Here is a 15,980-nt window from a genome sequence, read left to right on the forward strand (position 1 = left end):
CGAATACTAAAGTAGGTTTTGAAATTAAATAAAATGGTGAAAATAAAATGTTAAAAGTATAAATCTCTTGAAATCTGTTTGCCAATTATAAATGTACTAAGTCACCTCAATCTGAATCCAAGTGAATGATTTGGATATAACCTATAATTCCTTTCTAATACAGAGATAAATACAGCTTTCCAAAATGGTAAAGTGGCCAGTTTAATTGGTGTGGAGGGCGGACACTCCATAGACAGCAGCATGGCTACACTACGCCTCTTCTATCAGCTGGGCGTGCGGTACATGACCCTCACACATAGCTGTAACACACCATGGTAAGACAAAGTTAGGACACTTCTTTTCTGTTTGCTTAGAAGATCATCTATATATGTTCTATGTTGAGCTCTTGATATATTTTCATAGAAGTTCCAATGGTGGTGTTGGCAAGGCAGAATGGAACATGGCAGCACTTCAGCTTGATTGTTAGCTCAGATCCATTTCTGTCGGACTTGCAGTTGAGTCTCAGATTAATTATTTATGGAGGTCTGATTCCCGCCCTGGAGGCTCACAGACATGTGTTCATTAAGTACTGCTATAATGCCAATTGTCAGTTTTGTGCTATTGGCTCAAACCCACCTGAAGCTATGACAAATGACTGATTAAGACTGACAGACTCATTTCCCTTGCGGCTAACAAACACAGGAAACTTTCAGCACATCAGACTGAGCTCCAGTAGAATCCATGTTCAAGAGATAAGAACCCAATTTTTCAAATCTTTCAGGGTGGATAACTGGCTTGTGGACACTGGAGCTGACCCACCTGAGAGTAACGGACTGTCTGAGTATGGAAAGGTTAGTGTATGCCACTAATGCTGAAGGGTGCTTAATTTCAAATCTCAATGTGTTGATCAATGCATTTTTTCTATGAGTGTAAGGCTTCTATAAACTAACCAAATCTATACATTGAATGAATTTTCCAAAACTTCAAGGGTCAAAGTCTTCGATGAAAATGTGTTTGGAAAACTTCTCTCATCATTTCCTGCAAGTCCGGATGTGGATGTCAATTTCCTTGAAATACATCATTGCATCACTGTTTGTGACATTATTATGACCAAAATGACACATGGCTTTTCAGACTCTTCTGCCTGCAAAAAGGCGTAGAATTCTGTCAAACACATAGCAGCAATTTTATGGAATCACATTGCTGGCAAAGAGCCTCTTCTACCAGGAGCACATGTTGGGAATTTGGGTGGGTGCCCCCCTGGATTTTTCAAGTATTAAAATGAATGGACAGAATGTTGTGTGGGAGAGGTGTACCCCAAATTTCTGACATACACTCCTGGCAGTCATGTCAGAATGCAGTTTTGCAAAATGATTCATGTGGATTTTAGATAGTAATTTCTTTTAGAGCTATCTGTAAACACTGCAATGTAGGAATGTTTTGGTATACCCAGCGAGGCAAGCAATCATGTTCATATGTGGGCAATACAGGATCATTTGCAGAAATTCTGTAAATCTTGCTGTTTAATTCCTAGAATACTGAAAAACATTTTCAACTTTCAAAATATTCACTTTTTAAATTTGTTCTTGGGAAGTGGACAACGCTGGCAAGACCTGCCCCTAGTTGCCCCAAGAAGTTGGTGGTGGACCTTTTCCTTGAAATGCGAGAGTCTTTGTGCTGATAGTGCTCTTAGAGTAACAATAACTGAAAAATCCGACAATCTTGAAGTACTGGGCATGCAGTAGAGTTATGGAAATGATACCATTATACAATCCTTAATTTAAGTCATTTGTAAATAAACCAATTTATATAATTTTCTTCATTATTTGTTAATCATTGGAGCAGCAGTCTTTAACAGAGTAATACTGAGGAAGTTATTGAGTTAACAATTCAGTGAAATAAACATTAAACAGTTTGGTGGCGGATGGTAAGACTGGGAATTAAGATAGTGAAGTACTGCAAGTGGTCAAAATGAAATTATCTCAAAGCTAACCTGATAAATGAGATTCACTGTACTTTGAGTAAAATGATGGAATTGTTATTCTTTCTCATTGAATCTAAGAAAATCATCTTAGAAATGAATCGCCTGGGAATGATCATCGATTTAGCACATACTTCAGTCAAGACAATGAATGATGCATTGCAAATTTCAAAGGCTCCTGTCATATATAGCCACTCATCTGCCTATGCCCTATGTAAACATAAGCGCAATGTACCAGATGAAATTCTGAGGAAAGTGGTAAGAATTCCAGTTATAAATTCATGCATAACTTCTGTTTTTGATCAGATTGTGTGAAGATTTTGAAGGATTCTGTTGCATATTTAGAAAAATGTATTTGTAAAATGGCACAATAATCATGATAGAAATTCCCATTGAATATCAGATACAAGTGTGCAGAAAGTTTTACAAGTGTTTTTGCAAATATTCATTTATTTACTTAAACATCTATCTATCTATATATATATATATATATACAACCTCTGTAGAGGTCATGCTTTTTATTAATGAGTGAATATATATCGAGAATGTTTGGTTGGTGCAGTGATACTGAGTGATGGAGCAGTAGCACTCAAAGCCATGCAGTAGGTGTGGTGAGAGTAAGTTTACTTTTTCATGGGAATAAGTCCAGAACCTACTCCTCTCAAGTTCCCAATCTGAGCTGTGCTGAGTTCTAAGGGTGATTAGAGGGCCAAAAAGACCTGGGGGAAAAATAGCATAGATAAAACATAACAGTCAAAAATTCTTTCAGTACCACATCAGTAAGAGGACAGTCAAAGAAGACCTGAGAACCATGACCTGGATTTTAAGTCGGAGTGCGATTCTACCACTGCAGCTGCATTCAGAAATTTCAGGTTTATATGCAGCCTAACCAGCGCCTTATAGGTATTTCTGCAGGTTCTACTAGAAAGTAATTTTGTAAAATTCACTTACCTCATTGTGGAGTCAGCAGGAGCCGCAGTGTTCCTTCCAACCCCACAATAAAACTCACACGTCACTGCTGGCCACTGCTCACCCTGATTCCTCAACTCTACCACCACTTTAACAGCCCCTCTACTGTTGGCGACCCCACTACCACTGCCTCCGCCCCCCTCTACTGCCACAACCCTCCACTCTAACACCACCTTGGGTCCCAACTGTTTACCGCCAACTCAGACCCCTGACGACTGCCGCCTTGATCACCCACTTCAACCGCTGCCTTAATCATCTCTCTACCATTGCTGCAACCTTCCCTCTATCATCGCCATTACCCTCCCTCACTACCACCACCTCAACCCACCTACCTACTACTGCCTTGACCTCCCCCAGAGTTGCCTCGACCCCCTCTGTCTACTGGTGTCTTGACCCCCCCCCCCCCGTCGTCCTCATAACCTCTACCTCCACCATCTCTATCTCTATCATTGGCTCAACACCCTCCAACCCTCCTAACTCTCATACCTTGAACAATCCCTTCTACTGCTCCCTTGAACCTCCCTTTCTGATGCTGCCTTGACCTTCCTCTCTGCTGCTACCTCGATCCTCCTTTATACTGCAGCCAAGACCTCTCCTCGCTGTCACTGCCTCAAACCTCCTCTCTACCACTGTCTTGACGCCCCTCACTATCATGACCTCTACCCTCAGTCTACCACCACCTCAAAATCCCTTTCTACTGCCATCTCATCTTCTGTCCTCGCTGCTGCCTCAACTCCCCCTCCCAATGTCCCAGTCACCCTCCCCTCCCTGACTGGAGACTCCCTCCAATCCATCCTCCTGTTTGCTGGCAAGCTGCCTGGGAGAGGCTCAGCAGGTGTCCACAGCTCGCTGGCCTCATTAAAATGGAATTGAAGTACAGATCAGCCATGATCTAATTGAATGGCAGAACAGGGGTTGAATGGTCTAGTGCTGTTCCTCTGCTCTTTAACAGCAAAGATTAGGCTGAGTGAAGCTGAGGGGCAATTTGCAAAAAATTACATTACAACAGAGAATATACTTGTGCAATTTTAATGTTGATATTAAATATGTTTCTTATTTGATTTAAATGAAGAGACAATTGTGTCTGGTTACTGAATGGTAGTGGTATGGGTGGTGACCTTAAGCTAAAACATGCTAAGCTCCTGATCGTATACCACTGTAAGCAGATGCAAAGTGGAGGTCAGGTACTTCCCCACAAAGGCGATATGAAACTCAGAATGAGACTTGCCACAGGGTGCACCTGCACAGTTCACAGCACAAGTTTCACAGCGACATTATTGAAGGCCTGGGAGAAAGTCGCCTACCTGTCTTCAACCAAATGTTTGTGGTGTGAAAAGACCCAAAAAGCAAGAAAGAAAGACTTGCATTTATATCGCATCTCTCACAACCTCAGGACATCACAAGGCACTTTACAGGGAACAAAGTACTTTTGAAGTCACTGTTGTAACGTAGGAAACATGACAGCCAATTTGTGCACAGCAAGATTCCATAAACAGAAATGTGATAATTACCAGATAGTCTGTTTTTAGTGATGTTGATTGAGGAATAAATATTGGGCAGAACATCAGGGTAACTCCCTTGCTTTTCTCAAAACAGCGCCATGGGATCTTTTACGTCCACCTGAGAGAGCAGACAGTGCCTCGGTTTAGTATCTCATTGGAAGACAGCTCCTCTGGTACAGCCCTGCAGTGTTAGCCTAGATATTTGTGTTCAAGTCTCTGGAGTGAGGCTCAAACCCACAATCTACTGATTCAGAGATAGCGCGACCTACTGAGCCACAGCTGACACCTAAGAATACAGAGTTCCACTCTGGAAAATAAAATACATGAAATTGTCCATTCTCTGGATATATACAAAAAATCCTAACTTCACATTTCACGGAACACATTCACCATCTTTTTAAAAAATTCATTCTCGGGATGTGGCCATCACAAAAAGGCCAACATTTATTGCCCATCCTTAGATACCTTTGAGAAGGTGGTAGTGAGCTGCCTTCTTTAACTGCTGCAGTCCTAGTGGTGAAGGTGCTCCATCAATGATGTTAGGTAGGAAGTTCCAGGTTTTTGACCCTGTGATGATGAATTCTTAATGCAATTTATTTCTTTGTAGATTGCCCCTCACCTTCAGTTAGCCAAATCTGGCCACCTCTGCTGCTAAAACAGCACGCAGTTGGCTTGCTTAAATACCATTGTCAATGGTTCCTACAGTTTGCCATCACAAGGCACTAAACACTGCCCATGCATAACTGGCCCATTGATTCTCTTTATCCCTGCATGTAAATACTTTGGCCTATACTTGGCACAATCATATTCATTCAAAAAATAGCCAACAAAATGGGCTGAATTTTCGGGGCCTCTGAAGGCGGGAACAGAGGTGGGGGGGCCTGAAAATACTGGCGCCAGGTACGTGTCAATTTCAAGACACCGATCCCAGAGCCAGCAATAATCACCAGGGATGGGGGAGGATGGAACAGGAATCCTGCTCTCCTCCCAATTGAGGCCAATTGAAGCTATTTAAAAGCTCGTTAAAGAACTTGTGAAGTTTTAAGATTCAAATTTTTAAAGGGCCAAACAAATTACCTGAGCCTTCAGAAACTGATCATCTGAAGGGAGGTGGGTACAGAGTGGAAAGGTAGTCATAGCTGTCTCAGAGCATCACCCCAGCCCCATAAGAGGGTCAGCAGGGCAAAGAGGGACTGGGCACTTGGTAAGGGGTGCCCTTGGTACTGTGCAGGTGACAGGGTGAGTGGGTACTCAATGCTTTGAATGGGGTCACCACCCCTCGGTATCACAGGGCAGAAGAGCAGGGGGAAAGGCTGCCAAGGACAATTGGGTGGCCACCTGCCTAGAAGGAAGGCTCCAGCTGGCAATGGGGCACGACTCAGATTTTGGGCCCCGTGGCAATGAAGGGGCAACATCTTCCACAGGAAGGGCAGAACCCCAGGCATCAGGAGGGCACAGGAGAGGAAAGAAGGGTAGGAAGGCAACGGAGGCCAAACCCTCAACCACTGAATTGACCACTGAAGGCAAAGCTACCTGGAAATTACCAAGCAGCAGTGCCACGGGAGACTGACTCTCCAGACAGATGGTCACAGACATCTGTGCCCTCATTGTCAAGACCTCGTACCTCACAGCACTGGTCGCCATGTCCCTGCCAGTGCCCGTCACTGTAGCCTTGAATTTCTTTGCTTCTGGCTCCTTCCAAGGAACAGCTGTGGATCTTCGTGGCGTCTCTAAAACAGGTGCGCATCACTGCATCTTGCTGGTCACCGATGCCCTCTTTGCCAGAGCTGGACAGTACATTCATTTAACGACAGACACAGCCTTGCAGGGGCAGAGGCCCTCCATTGCTGGACTCCCCCAGGTGTAGGGCATCATTGATTGCATCCATGTGGCCATCAAGGCACCCAGTCACCAGCCAGTCAGATCCATCAACAGGAAGGGCTTCCACTCCCTCAATGTCCAACTGGTCTGTGACCACAGCAAGAGCTTCCTCCATGTATGTGCTCACTTTCCTAGCAGCTGTCATGACTCTTCATCCTCTGCTTGTTCAGGGTGTGTCAGATCTTCACTCCAATCCCCAAAGTGAGTGGATGGATCCTAGGGACCAAGGGATACCCCTTGAAGAGATGGCTACTGAGCCCTGTACAGGAGCCCCAGACAGAGGCACAAAGGCGATATAGCCAGTGCCACCTGCTCAGCAGGACAGTCATTGAGTAGGCCATCGGGCTTCTGAAGATGCGATTCTGGTGCTGGGACAGGTCGGGTGGTGCCCTCCAATATCCTTCTACAAGGGTCTCGGTCATTGTGGTGGTTGGCTGTACTCTCCATAACATGGTTCTCCAGAGAGGTGTGTGCTTTGAGGACAATGAGGCCCTGGAAGGAGACTGCTCATCGAGGGGAGGAGCAGGAGCAGGTGGTGAGAGAAGCAGAAAGAGGAGGCGGAGGGAGATAACGCTGAACTAAGAGGTGGCCTTCTCCTGCCAGCCTCGGGAAGAGGACCTCCCACCTCTCCCTTATGGCCTCCAGCATTAGATCCAGGTCAGCATCGATTAAACGAGGGCTGTCCTGTTCTGGGTGACAGGCCTCCAGCTCCCGTGTGACATCTCACTTCACTCTGGTACTGTGAAAGGCTTTGAACAAGCTGCAGCTCACTCTCTCAGGACAACCAGCAGCCTCAGTGATGGCTGCCGAGGGAGTCTAAATGAGTCCCCTTCTTGATCCGACCCGCGTCTGTTCCCGGCCCCACTGGTGGACAGAAATGTTCCCATCTCCATACCAATTAAGGGCTTCTCCACACAGAAATTTGAACTTTAATCAGTTGCCCCCCCACAGAGGCGGGTTTCGGATTCAAAAACAGACCCAGCTCCTGTTTCCCATCTCCATGGTGAAAATTCAGACCAATATTTGACTGGGCTTTGTGTATTTGAAACAATTCTGGAATATGAAATTGCGCATGTCTTGAAGTCTATATATATATCAGCTGTCTTCTTGTCTATAAATTATCAATCAGCCTATTGAATCATTTCTATGAATGGATTCACTTTACAGAGTGAGAAGAAAGGCATTGTGATGGTGAACTTCTACAATGAATATGTTACCTGCAAGGCTACAGCTAATCTTTCAGATGTGGCAGGTCAGTATTTGCATTGTGCTCTCAAGTCAAATTGTTTTCAAAAACAAATTCCTGCTATTGTAAAAGAGAACTTTTTTGATACGTTCAGATGAGAAGCTGTCCTGCCCCAGTTACCAGACTTCCAGCTCCCCTGTAACATCTCAGTTCCCTCTGGTGCAGTGGAATCCACAGATCACTCCCTCAGGACAACCAGCAGCCTCAGTGATGGCTGTCGTGGAGGATAAAGAAACAGAAGTTGACCATTCAGCCTCTCCAAGCTTTTCTGCCATTCAATGAGATCATGGTTGATCTGTATCCAACTCCATTGATCCACCTTGTCTTCCTTATCTCTTAATACTCTTGGCCAGCAAAAATCTATCCATCTCAAATTTAAAATGATTAATTGGATTAGCATCTACTTCTTTTTGTGGGAGAGAGCTCCACACTTCTACCACCCCTTATGTGAAAAAGTGTTTCCTAACTTCTCAGCTGCATGGTGTGTCTCTGATTCTAAAGTTATGTTGTTTAATCCTAGACTCTCCCACCGGCCAAAAAGGTTTCTCTTGAACTATCCTATCGATTCCATTCAAAATTCTAAAAACCTCAACCAAATCACTCCTTAACCTTCTATATTCCAGGGAGTAGAAGCCTAATTTATGTAATCTCTCATCATAATTTAACCCTTGGAGCCCTGGTAGCATTCTGGTGAATCTGTGCTGCATTCCTTTCAAGGCCAATATAACATACCTAAGATATGCTGTCCAGAACTGTACACAGTTCTCCAGATGAATCTAGCCCACTATATCCCCAGAACACTATTAATTTTCAATGAAATTTCTCTGTTACCTTCTGTTCTTTAGCTGTTACCATGTTGTGGACTAAGTCTGCACTTTGGAGTCTCCACTTTGTGAACAGCTGCAATATATGACTAGGGAAAGTGACGCACTGTATCAAGTTTCCTATTTATTTCAATGGGGAACCTAGCTCAAATTAAGAGTGCTGCTGAAAATTGAATGAAAAAGGTGAAAAGGAAACAAAAAAGAGAAAACAAAGAGCTCTTCAATCTATTATTTAAAAAAAAAATCTAAATCTCATACTGGACATAACTCCTCTAATGCAGCTTTTCACAGCTAAGTTACTTTTTCATGGGTGCTTATCTCAAAATTACAATATCTTTGGGCTAACAATGCCACTTCCTGAACAGCAGGAACCAATGTTGTTTTTGTGTGAGACCACAGAAGCACAGTGGTGCAGAAGACAATTTCGTGGACATGAAATTTGACCCTGTCGTGTCTGTTTTCAAGGCACAGAGCAGGGCAAAAGACCCAAATTTTGCAGCACTGTGCCCCATGCCCAAACCATGTCTAAAGTACATCCCACACCATATTAACTCAGCTGACAAATAGGTATACATGGTGACTGTTTGTTTGAAAGAGTCATTAGGCCTCTTACACATTCTAACATAGAGCCTAATACCTGTTTCACGATCTCATTTTCAAATTCGGCCAAACATGCTGAGTTTTTTGGGTTCTTCTGAAACCTAACCAGCTGTCCTGAAAGGGATTGCTTCAGGTCACCAACATAAATGTGCCTTTTTGAATTTTAACAGGCATGATTAAGTCCAATTTTGCCCTGCAAAAAATGATCTATTGTAAATTAAAATATTTCAAAACTGCATGATATAGATATTGGAACTGATTGAGCTTTAAGCAAATAAAGACTAAAACTCTAATATTTTATCCCATTTTCTGTTGTAATTATTATAGTATTCCTCAATGATACACATGATAGAGTTTTACTTTAAATTATTGATCAATAAGTCTTTGCAAGCATTGAACACAGTTTTGTGGTAAACTGTTTTCCTGGTAACAGTAATAAAGTTATTTGCTGTTTTTCTGTATTTGGCTGCAGAGTTTTTTTGCTACATTTCTATTTATTTTTTCTAATTTCAACCCAATTTCTACATTTGCTTGATCTGGCACATTCACAGCTAAGAGCACATCCTCCCAGGTTATTGGCAATATCCCTGAAAATGGCTTCTAGGAGCTCCCAAGTATCCTCCAGGTGTTGTTGTTCCTTCAGTTGTCCTCCTTCCATCTAGTATTCCTCTGTTGTGAGGTACTGCAGACTCTGCATAGTCCTCTCCAACTCAATTGCTTCAGTTATACAGGGCATTGGTGAGACCACATTTCGAATACTGTGTGCAGTTTTGGTCTCCAATTTTGGATCCAAAATTGGCTTAGTGGCAGGAGGCAGAGGGTGATGGTCAAGGATTGTTTATGCGATTGGAAGCCTGTGACCAGTGGTGTACCACAGGGATCAGTGAGGGGCCCTTGCTGTTTGTAGTGTACATTAATGATTTAGACGTGAATATAGGAGGTATGATCAGTAGGTTCGCAGATGACACGAAAATTGGTGGTGTTGTAAATAGTGAGGAGGAAAGCCTTAGATTACAGGATGGGCTGGTAAGATGGGTGGAGCAGTGGCAAATGGAATTTAATCCTGAGAAGTGTGAGGTGATGCATTTTGGGAGGACTAACAAGGCAAGGGAATATACAATGGATGATAGGACCCTAGGAAGTACAGAGGGTCAGAGGGACCTTGGCGTACTTGTCCATAGATCATTGAAGGCAGCGGCACATGGTTGCTCACAGGATGGAGATGTTGCTGACAAGATCAACATTTATTGCCCATCCCTAATTGCCCTTGAAAGTGGTGGCAAGCCGCCTTCTTTAAAGGCTGCTGTCCTTGTGCTCCCATCTGTTAGGTAGAGAGTTCCAGAGGTTCTACCACCAATTTCCAGCTGGAGGTTTTAACACATCAGCTTTTTCATGATTTTGAAATTAACAAATATGCTTAGCATAATGGCATTCAAACCTGATTGAAAAAATTCATGTTTTTCAAATCATTTCTCTAGATCATTTTGACTACATCAAAAAGATTGCTGGTTTCCAGACTGTAGGATTTGGTGGAGATTATGATGGTGTGTCCAGGTAATACTCAATATCTAACTAGCTGTCTATTTTTCTGTCTAATCTGTGATTTATTTGCATTTGCTTAGAAAAATCTTATCTATTGCATATCAAAACTTTATAGATTGATTGCAGAATTGATTTGAGCTGGCTGAAAAATAAACCTGCGTTATAATATAGATTTTCACAGTAGCATGTAAAAGTACTCCTGCTGAAAAGTGTATAATATCTCCGTTTTCGACAAGTATGATCTTGGAAATAAATAGAATATTGAATATATAATGATAATTGGCAAAGAAGGCTGAAATAAAAACGTGGAGAACTGAAAATAAACAGTGGACGAAATTGCATTTGATGTCTCAGCTGAGACACTTTGTCAGCATTCTTCACTTAAAATTTGTTGTTTTTTCTGTTTTTATTTTATATTACAGCTTTGATAGTTCTCTTTTTATCTTAAAACTTTTGAACTTATCTTAATTTATGATGCAATTCTAATGCTTTAGCTATTAAACGTGTAGAAAAGTCTAATGTAAAATGGCATCTGCCCTATTCAAAAGGGAATTGTCAAGATATTAGAGTAACATTGGTTTCTGCCATTTGAATGTTCCTGGAATGGAACCAGGAATGATTAGCCTGTGTCTGACAGTATGTTTGGCAATGTGTAAACTGCTTGTCCCTGAGGCAAGAAGAAAATAAGAAGTCCCTTTCTATCATTAAAACGCCTGAATATATAGTTGGAAAATGTAAATATTGAATTAATGAGCTTACAGCACCCTTACAGCTTGGCGGGGGAGATCACATCCTGGCGTGATATTGAGACATACAGAGTACAATCCAATTTCACAAGCTGTGGTAAGCAGTAGGGACATTACAGGTGACCTCCGAGTCCCCAGGTTAGGTAGGGGAAACAAATCAACCAGAGTCTTTGTTTGCAACCGCTGCTGGAAAATGCGCATGTGTGTGGACAGTAGGTAAGGACAGTATTGGACTGCCTCGCCATCAAGTAACCTGGTTACAGTTTCCATTTTCCATTTTGAAGTGTTCCTGCAGGTTTGGATGATGTGTCCTTCTATCCAGACTTAGTAGCTGAACTACTGAGGAGAAAATGGACTGACAAGGAGGTGAAAGCAGCTCTTGGAGAAAACTTTATACGGGTCTTTCAACAAGTGGAGCAGGTGAGGGTTACCTAACTTATGCCAAATCAAAAAATGTGTTTATTGCCTTTATTTAGAGAAGCTTATTGTTAAAATGGCCCGATTCTCATGTTGGCCAGCTCAACATTAGGCTTAACACATTGGCCCCACACCGAGTCCACTTAAAACTGGAGCTAGAAAACCAAAAATAATGTGCAAACTCTGCAATTGTTTTGTTGCCATCTTTGGTGCAGCTGCATTCATCGGTTGTGTCAGTGGGCTGAATCTCACCCACAAAACCATACACCAGCAAAAATACAATTTTCACCTCAGCTGCTATTTTAGACAGTGGTTAGTTAGTAGTGTTTTGCTTTGTTTAACTCTTATACAGTAAATATTTTTGTTTAAAATGTGAAATCTTGTGGTGTAATTCTTTCAGTAATAACTGGGAATTCAACTTTCTCTTTTTAAAAGTTAACAGTCCCTAACGGGATCGTAACAAGTGGTATATGGCAAGGTTACATTCTTGTTTGTGATTAGGATATAATTGAGCTGTAGTCCAGATTGTAGAGCAGGTACTACTATCATAAATTAACTGAACCAGTTTGTCTAGAAAAGTAGCTATCTCAGATGCAGAGGTCTTCAATACTACAGTTAGGATGTTGTTAGGCCCCAAATGCTTTGACGTGGCGAGGGCACTTAACATCTTAATGTTATGTGTAATGAACCAGATTGGGTGGACATTGGTATCTATGATGATGAGAACCTTGGGAAGAGGTCAGTTAGACTCATTCATGCAGTTTGGCTGAAAATACAAACATTTCAGCCTTTTCTCTTACACTCACATGTAGGTAAAAGTAGCATCCATCTTTCAGGCAGCAAGATACATTTAGCAGCAGCTAAACTAATTTATTTTTAGTGGTGTTGGCTGAGGAAAGATGAGTTTCTTATTTATCTTCAAATAATGCTATGGGATCTTTAACAACTACGAAAGAGGGCCTTGTTTCTTAAGATTGAATGTATCAATCCTGCTCTCACTTTGAGCATGACGCCCTGCTGAAAGCAAGGTCAGCAGTTATTGCCCATCCCTAATTGCCCTTGTGAAGGTGGTGTTGTGCAGTTTGCGTGTGAATGAACTCACACAGTGCCACTAGGTAGGAAGTTCAGGGAATTTGATCCAGTGATAATGGAAAAAATGGAGATATAGTTCCAGTTCCAGGACAGTGTATGCTTTGGCAGAGAACTTTCAGGTAGTGGTGTTGCCTGTGCTCCAGCTGCCTTTGGCCTTCTAGGTGGTAGAGGTCACAGGTTTCAGAGGTGCTGTCAAAGAAGCCATGGTGAATTGCTGCAATGCATCTTGTAAATGGTACACACTACAGCTCTGCGGCGCCAGTGGTGGTGGAGTGAATGTTTAATGGGATTGGGATTAATTTTTATTGGGATGTGAGCTTCACTGGCATGGCTAGCATTTATTTACCATCCCTAATTGCCCTGGAGAAGGTGGTGGTGAGCTGCCTATTTTTTTTTTTATTTGTTTATTTAGAGATACAGCACTGAAACAGGCCCTTCGGCCCACCGAGTCTGTGCCGACCATCAACCACCCATTTATACTAATCCTACACTAATCCCATATTACGACCACATCCCCACCTGTCCCTATATTTCCCTACCACCTACCTATACTAGGGGCAATTTATAATGGCCAATTTACCTTTCAACCTGCAAGTCTTTGGCATGTGGGAGGAACTTGCAAACTCCACACAGGCAGTACCCAGAATTGAACCCGGGTTGCTGGAGCTGTGAGGCTGTGGTGGTAAACACTGCACCACTGTGCCGCCCCTGCATCCCTACTTGAACCGCTGAAATCCATGTGGTATAGGTACACCCACAGTGCTCCAGGATTTTGACCCAGTGACAGTGAAGGAACGGCGATATAGTTCCAAGTCAGGATGGTGCGTGGCTTGGAGGGGAACTTACAGGTGATTGTGTTCCCTTGCGTCTGCTGCCCTTGTCCGTCTAGGTGGTAGAGGTTGTGGGTTTGGAAGATGCTGTCAAAGGAGCTTTGGTGAGTTGCTGCAGTGCATCTTGTAGAATGGTACACACCGCTGCCACTGTGTGTCGGTGGTGGAGGGAGTGAATGTGGTGTCCTCTTGATGACCTTCTTGTAAAAAAACTGGTCAAACATTTCTTCAGTTTGACTATGAATTCCTCAAAAAATTTTTTAACAAAAACAGAAGCACTTTCATAACACTATAATAAGTCTGGAGCAGAGTGGCCCTGGTAGAACCCAAACGGAGCATCAGTGAGCAGGTTGTTGCTGAGTAAGTGCTGCTTGATAGCACTGTGGACGACACCTTCCATCACTTTGCTGATGATTGAAAGTATGTGGATGGGGTGGTAATTGGCCAGATTGGATTTGTCCTGCTTTTTGTGGACAGGACATACCTGGCAATTTTCCACATTGTTAGGTAGATGCCAGTGTTGTAGCTGTACTGGAACTGCATAGCTAAGGGCGCAGCTAGTTCTGAGCACAAGTCTTCAGTACTACAGCCAGGATGTTATCAGGGCCCATAGCTTTTATTGTATCCAGTGCCCTTAGCTGTTTCTTGATTTCATGTGGAGTGAATTGAATTGGCTGAAGGCTGGCATCTATGATGCTGGGGACCTCAGGAGGAGGCTGAGATGATCATCCACTCGCCCCTTTTGGCTGAAGATAATTACAAATGCTTCAGCCTTATCCTTTGCACTAATGCACTTGGCTTTGTCATTATTGAGGATATGGATGTTTTTGGAACATCCTCCTCTGTTTAGCTGTTTAATTATTCACCACCGTTCATGATTGGATGTGCTAGGACTGCAGAGCCTATGAAACTAAAATAAGCAATTTGAAACAATTTGAAATAAAACAGTTAAAATTAAACTTTTTACTTCTACTCACTGTGGCTTCCTTTCTCCTATTCTCATTTCCCTATTCTATTTAGATATTGACTTTAGTTTTATTTTATCTCTAATTTTAGTACCCTATTTTAAATTTTCTTTAAAGCAATGTACTTACTTTTTCTCTGAGTCCCATCATCCATTTTAGAGGTAGTCCCCTCATAACAATAGTTTTTGATTGGGTAGGACCAGTTCCAATGGCTAATCTTTCAGCTCGTCAATGTCTCAAAGCATAACACTTGAGTATGGACAAGAGCTTTTAAGCAAGTTAACTCATTTGCAGCACTCCAAGTCTTACTTTAAATATTAATGCTAAATATTTATCACTCATATGTTTTTTAATTGGTTATGCATATAATCTATGGAACAGTCCATAACATAATGGAATATCAACATATATTTGTCAATACCATTGAAGGTACATGTTCAGCCTCTGTATTTTACTGCCATATAATATTATTTCAAAAATGTTTGCCATTACCACGTTGGGTTGGAATTAACCTTTAACAAGTTCTACATGATAATGGACTGCATGAGTTAACATATATGTTCCTGTTTGTTTTATAGGTTAAATCCAACCTTGCTGGAAATGATGAGCCCATTCCTTATGAGCAGGTTCAGAATCAATGCAGAACTGGCTATGGCTATCAAAACAATAATGGAACCCCACTGGTGCTATTGCCTACACTCATCACATTAGCTTACCTAGCACACCATTTATTGGTGTAGGATATAAATAGTGATAAAGGTACAGCAGCAGCATGACATATATTTTGTAAAATCATAGCATAGTGTTGTCACACAGTTAATACAGATGAATACAGTGGTATATTTAGAGTTGTGTATGTGCCTGTGTACAGGTTAGGAACTATATATTGTTTAGGAGGCAGAATTATTTGAGGACTCATAGAATTATGTAAGAATGACAACATTCAAACTGGCTGTTTGAACCAACCAATACATGTTAATACTCCAATATTCCCCTTTTCTTCAACCACCTACATGATCTATTCTTAAATATTGACCTGGTCTTTGCTTTAATCACTTAACTCCAGAAATGTATTCCACAGACTCTGTATCAAAAGCTTCCCCATTCTCTGTCCTGAATCTCGTACTTTAATCTTATATCTTTGTAGTTGATACAAAGGAAGAATGCAACAAAATGCAGGGAGACATTATTAAACTTGCAGAATGGGCATGTAAATGGTAAATGAATTTCAATATAGACAAGTGTGAGGTGGTGTATTCTGGTGGGAAGATTAAAGAGGCCACATACTGCTTGGATAATAAGTCTAAATGGGGCAGAGCGGCAAAGGGATCAAAGGGGGTCTTCTTCTTCTTCTTTGGCCTCCTTGTCTCGGGAGACAATGGGTAAGCGCCTGGAGGTGGTCAGTG

General features: G+C 42.1%; 1 protein-coding gene across 1 annotated transcript in view; it reads left to right on the forward strand.

Annotated features, from left to right (window-relative positions):
* dpep1 (dipeptidase 1) overlaps positions 1 to 15,964 on the forward strand; it is a 29,073-nt gene extending 13,109 nt beyond the window's left edge. The window contains exons 4-10 of the mRNA XM_068049265.1: positions 164 to 314; positions 761 to 830; positions 2,042 to 2,218; positions 7,480 to 7,564; positions 10,461 to 10,536; positions 11,555 to 11,690; positions 15,153 to 15,964. Of these exons, the coding sequence (XP_067905366.1) occupies positions 164 to 314; positions 761 to 830; positions 2,042 to 2,218; positions 7,480 to 7,564; positions 10,461 to 10,536; positions 11,555 to 11,690; positions 15,153 to 15,314 (857 nt within the window). The 3' untranslated portion in view covers positions 15,315 to 15,964. The remainder of the gene's footprint in view (positions 1 to 163; positions 315 to 760; positions 831 to 2,041; positions 2,219 to 7,479; positions 7,565 to 10,460; positions 10,537 to 11,554; positions 11,691 to 15,152) is intronic.
* The last annotated feature ends 16 nt before the right edge of the window (positions 15,965 to 15,980 follow it).

The sequence above is a fragment of the Heterodontus francisci genome, chromosome 17 (genome assembly GCF_036365525.1).
Source record: "Heterodontus francisci isolate sHetFra1 chromosome 17, sHetFra1.hap1, whole genome shotgun sequence".
NCBI lineage: Eukaryota > Metazoa > Chordata > Chondrichthyes > Heterodontiformes > Heterodontidae > Heterodontus > Heterodontus francisci.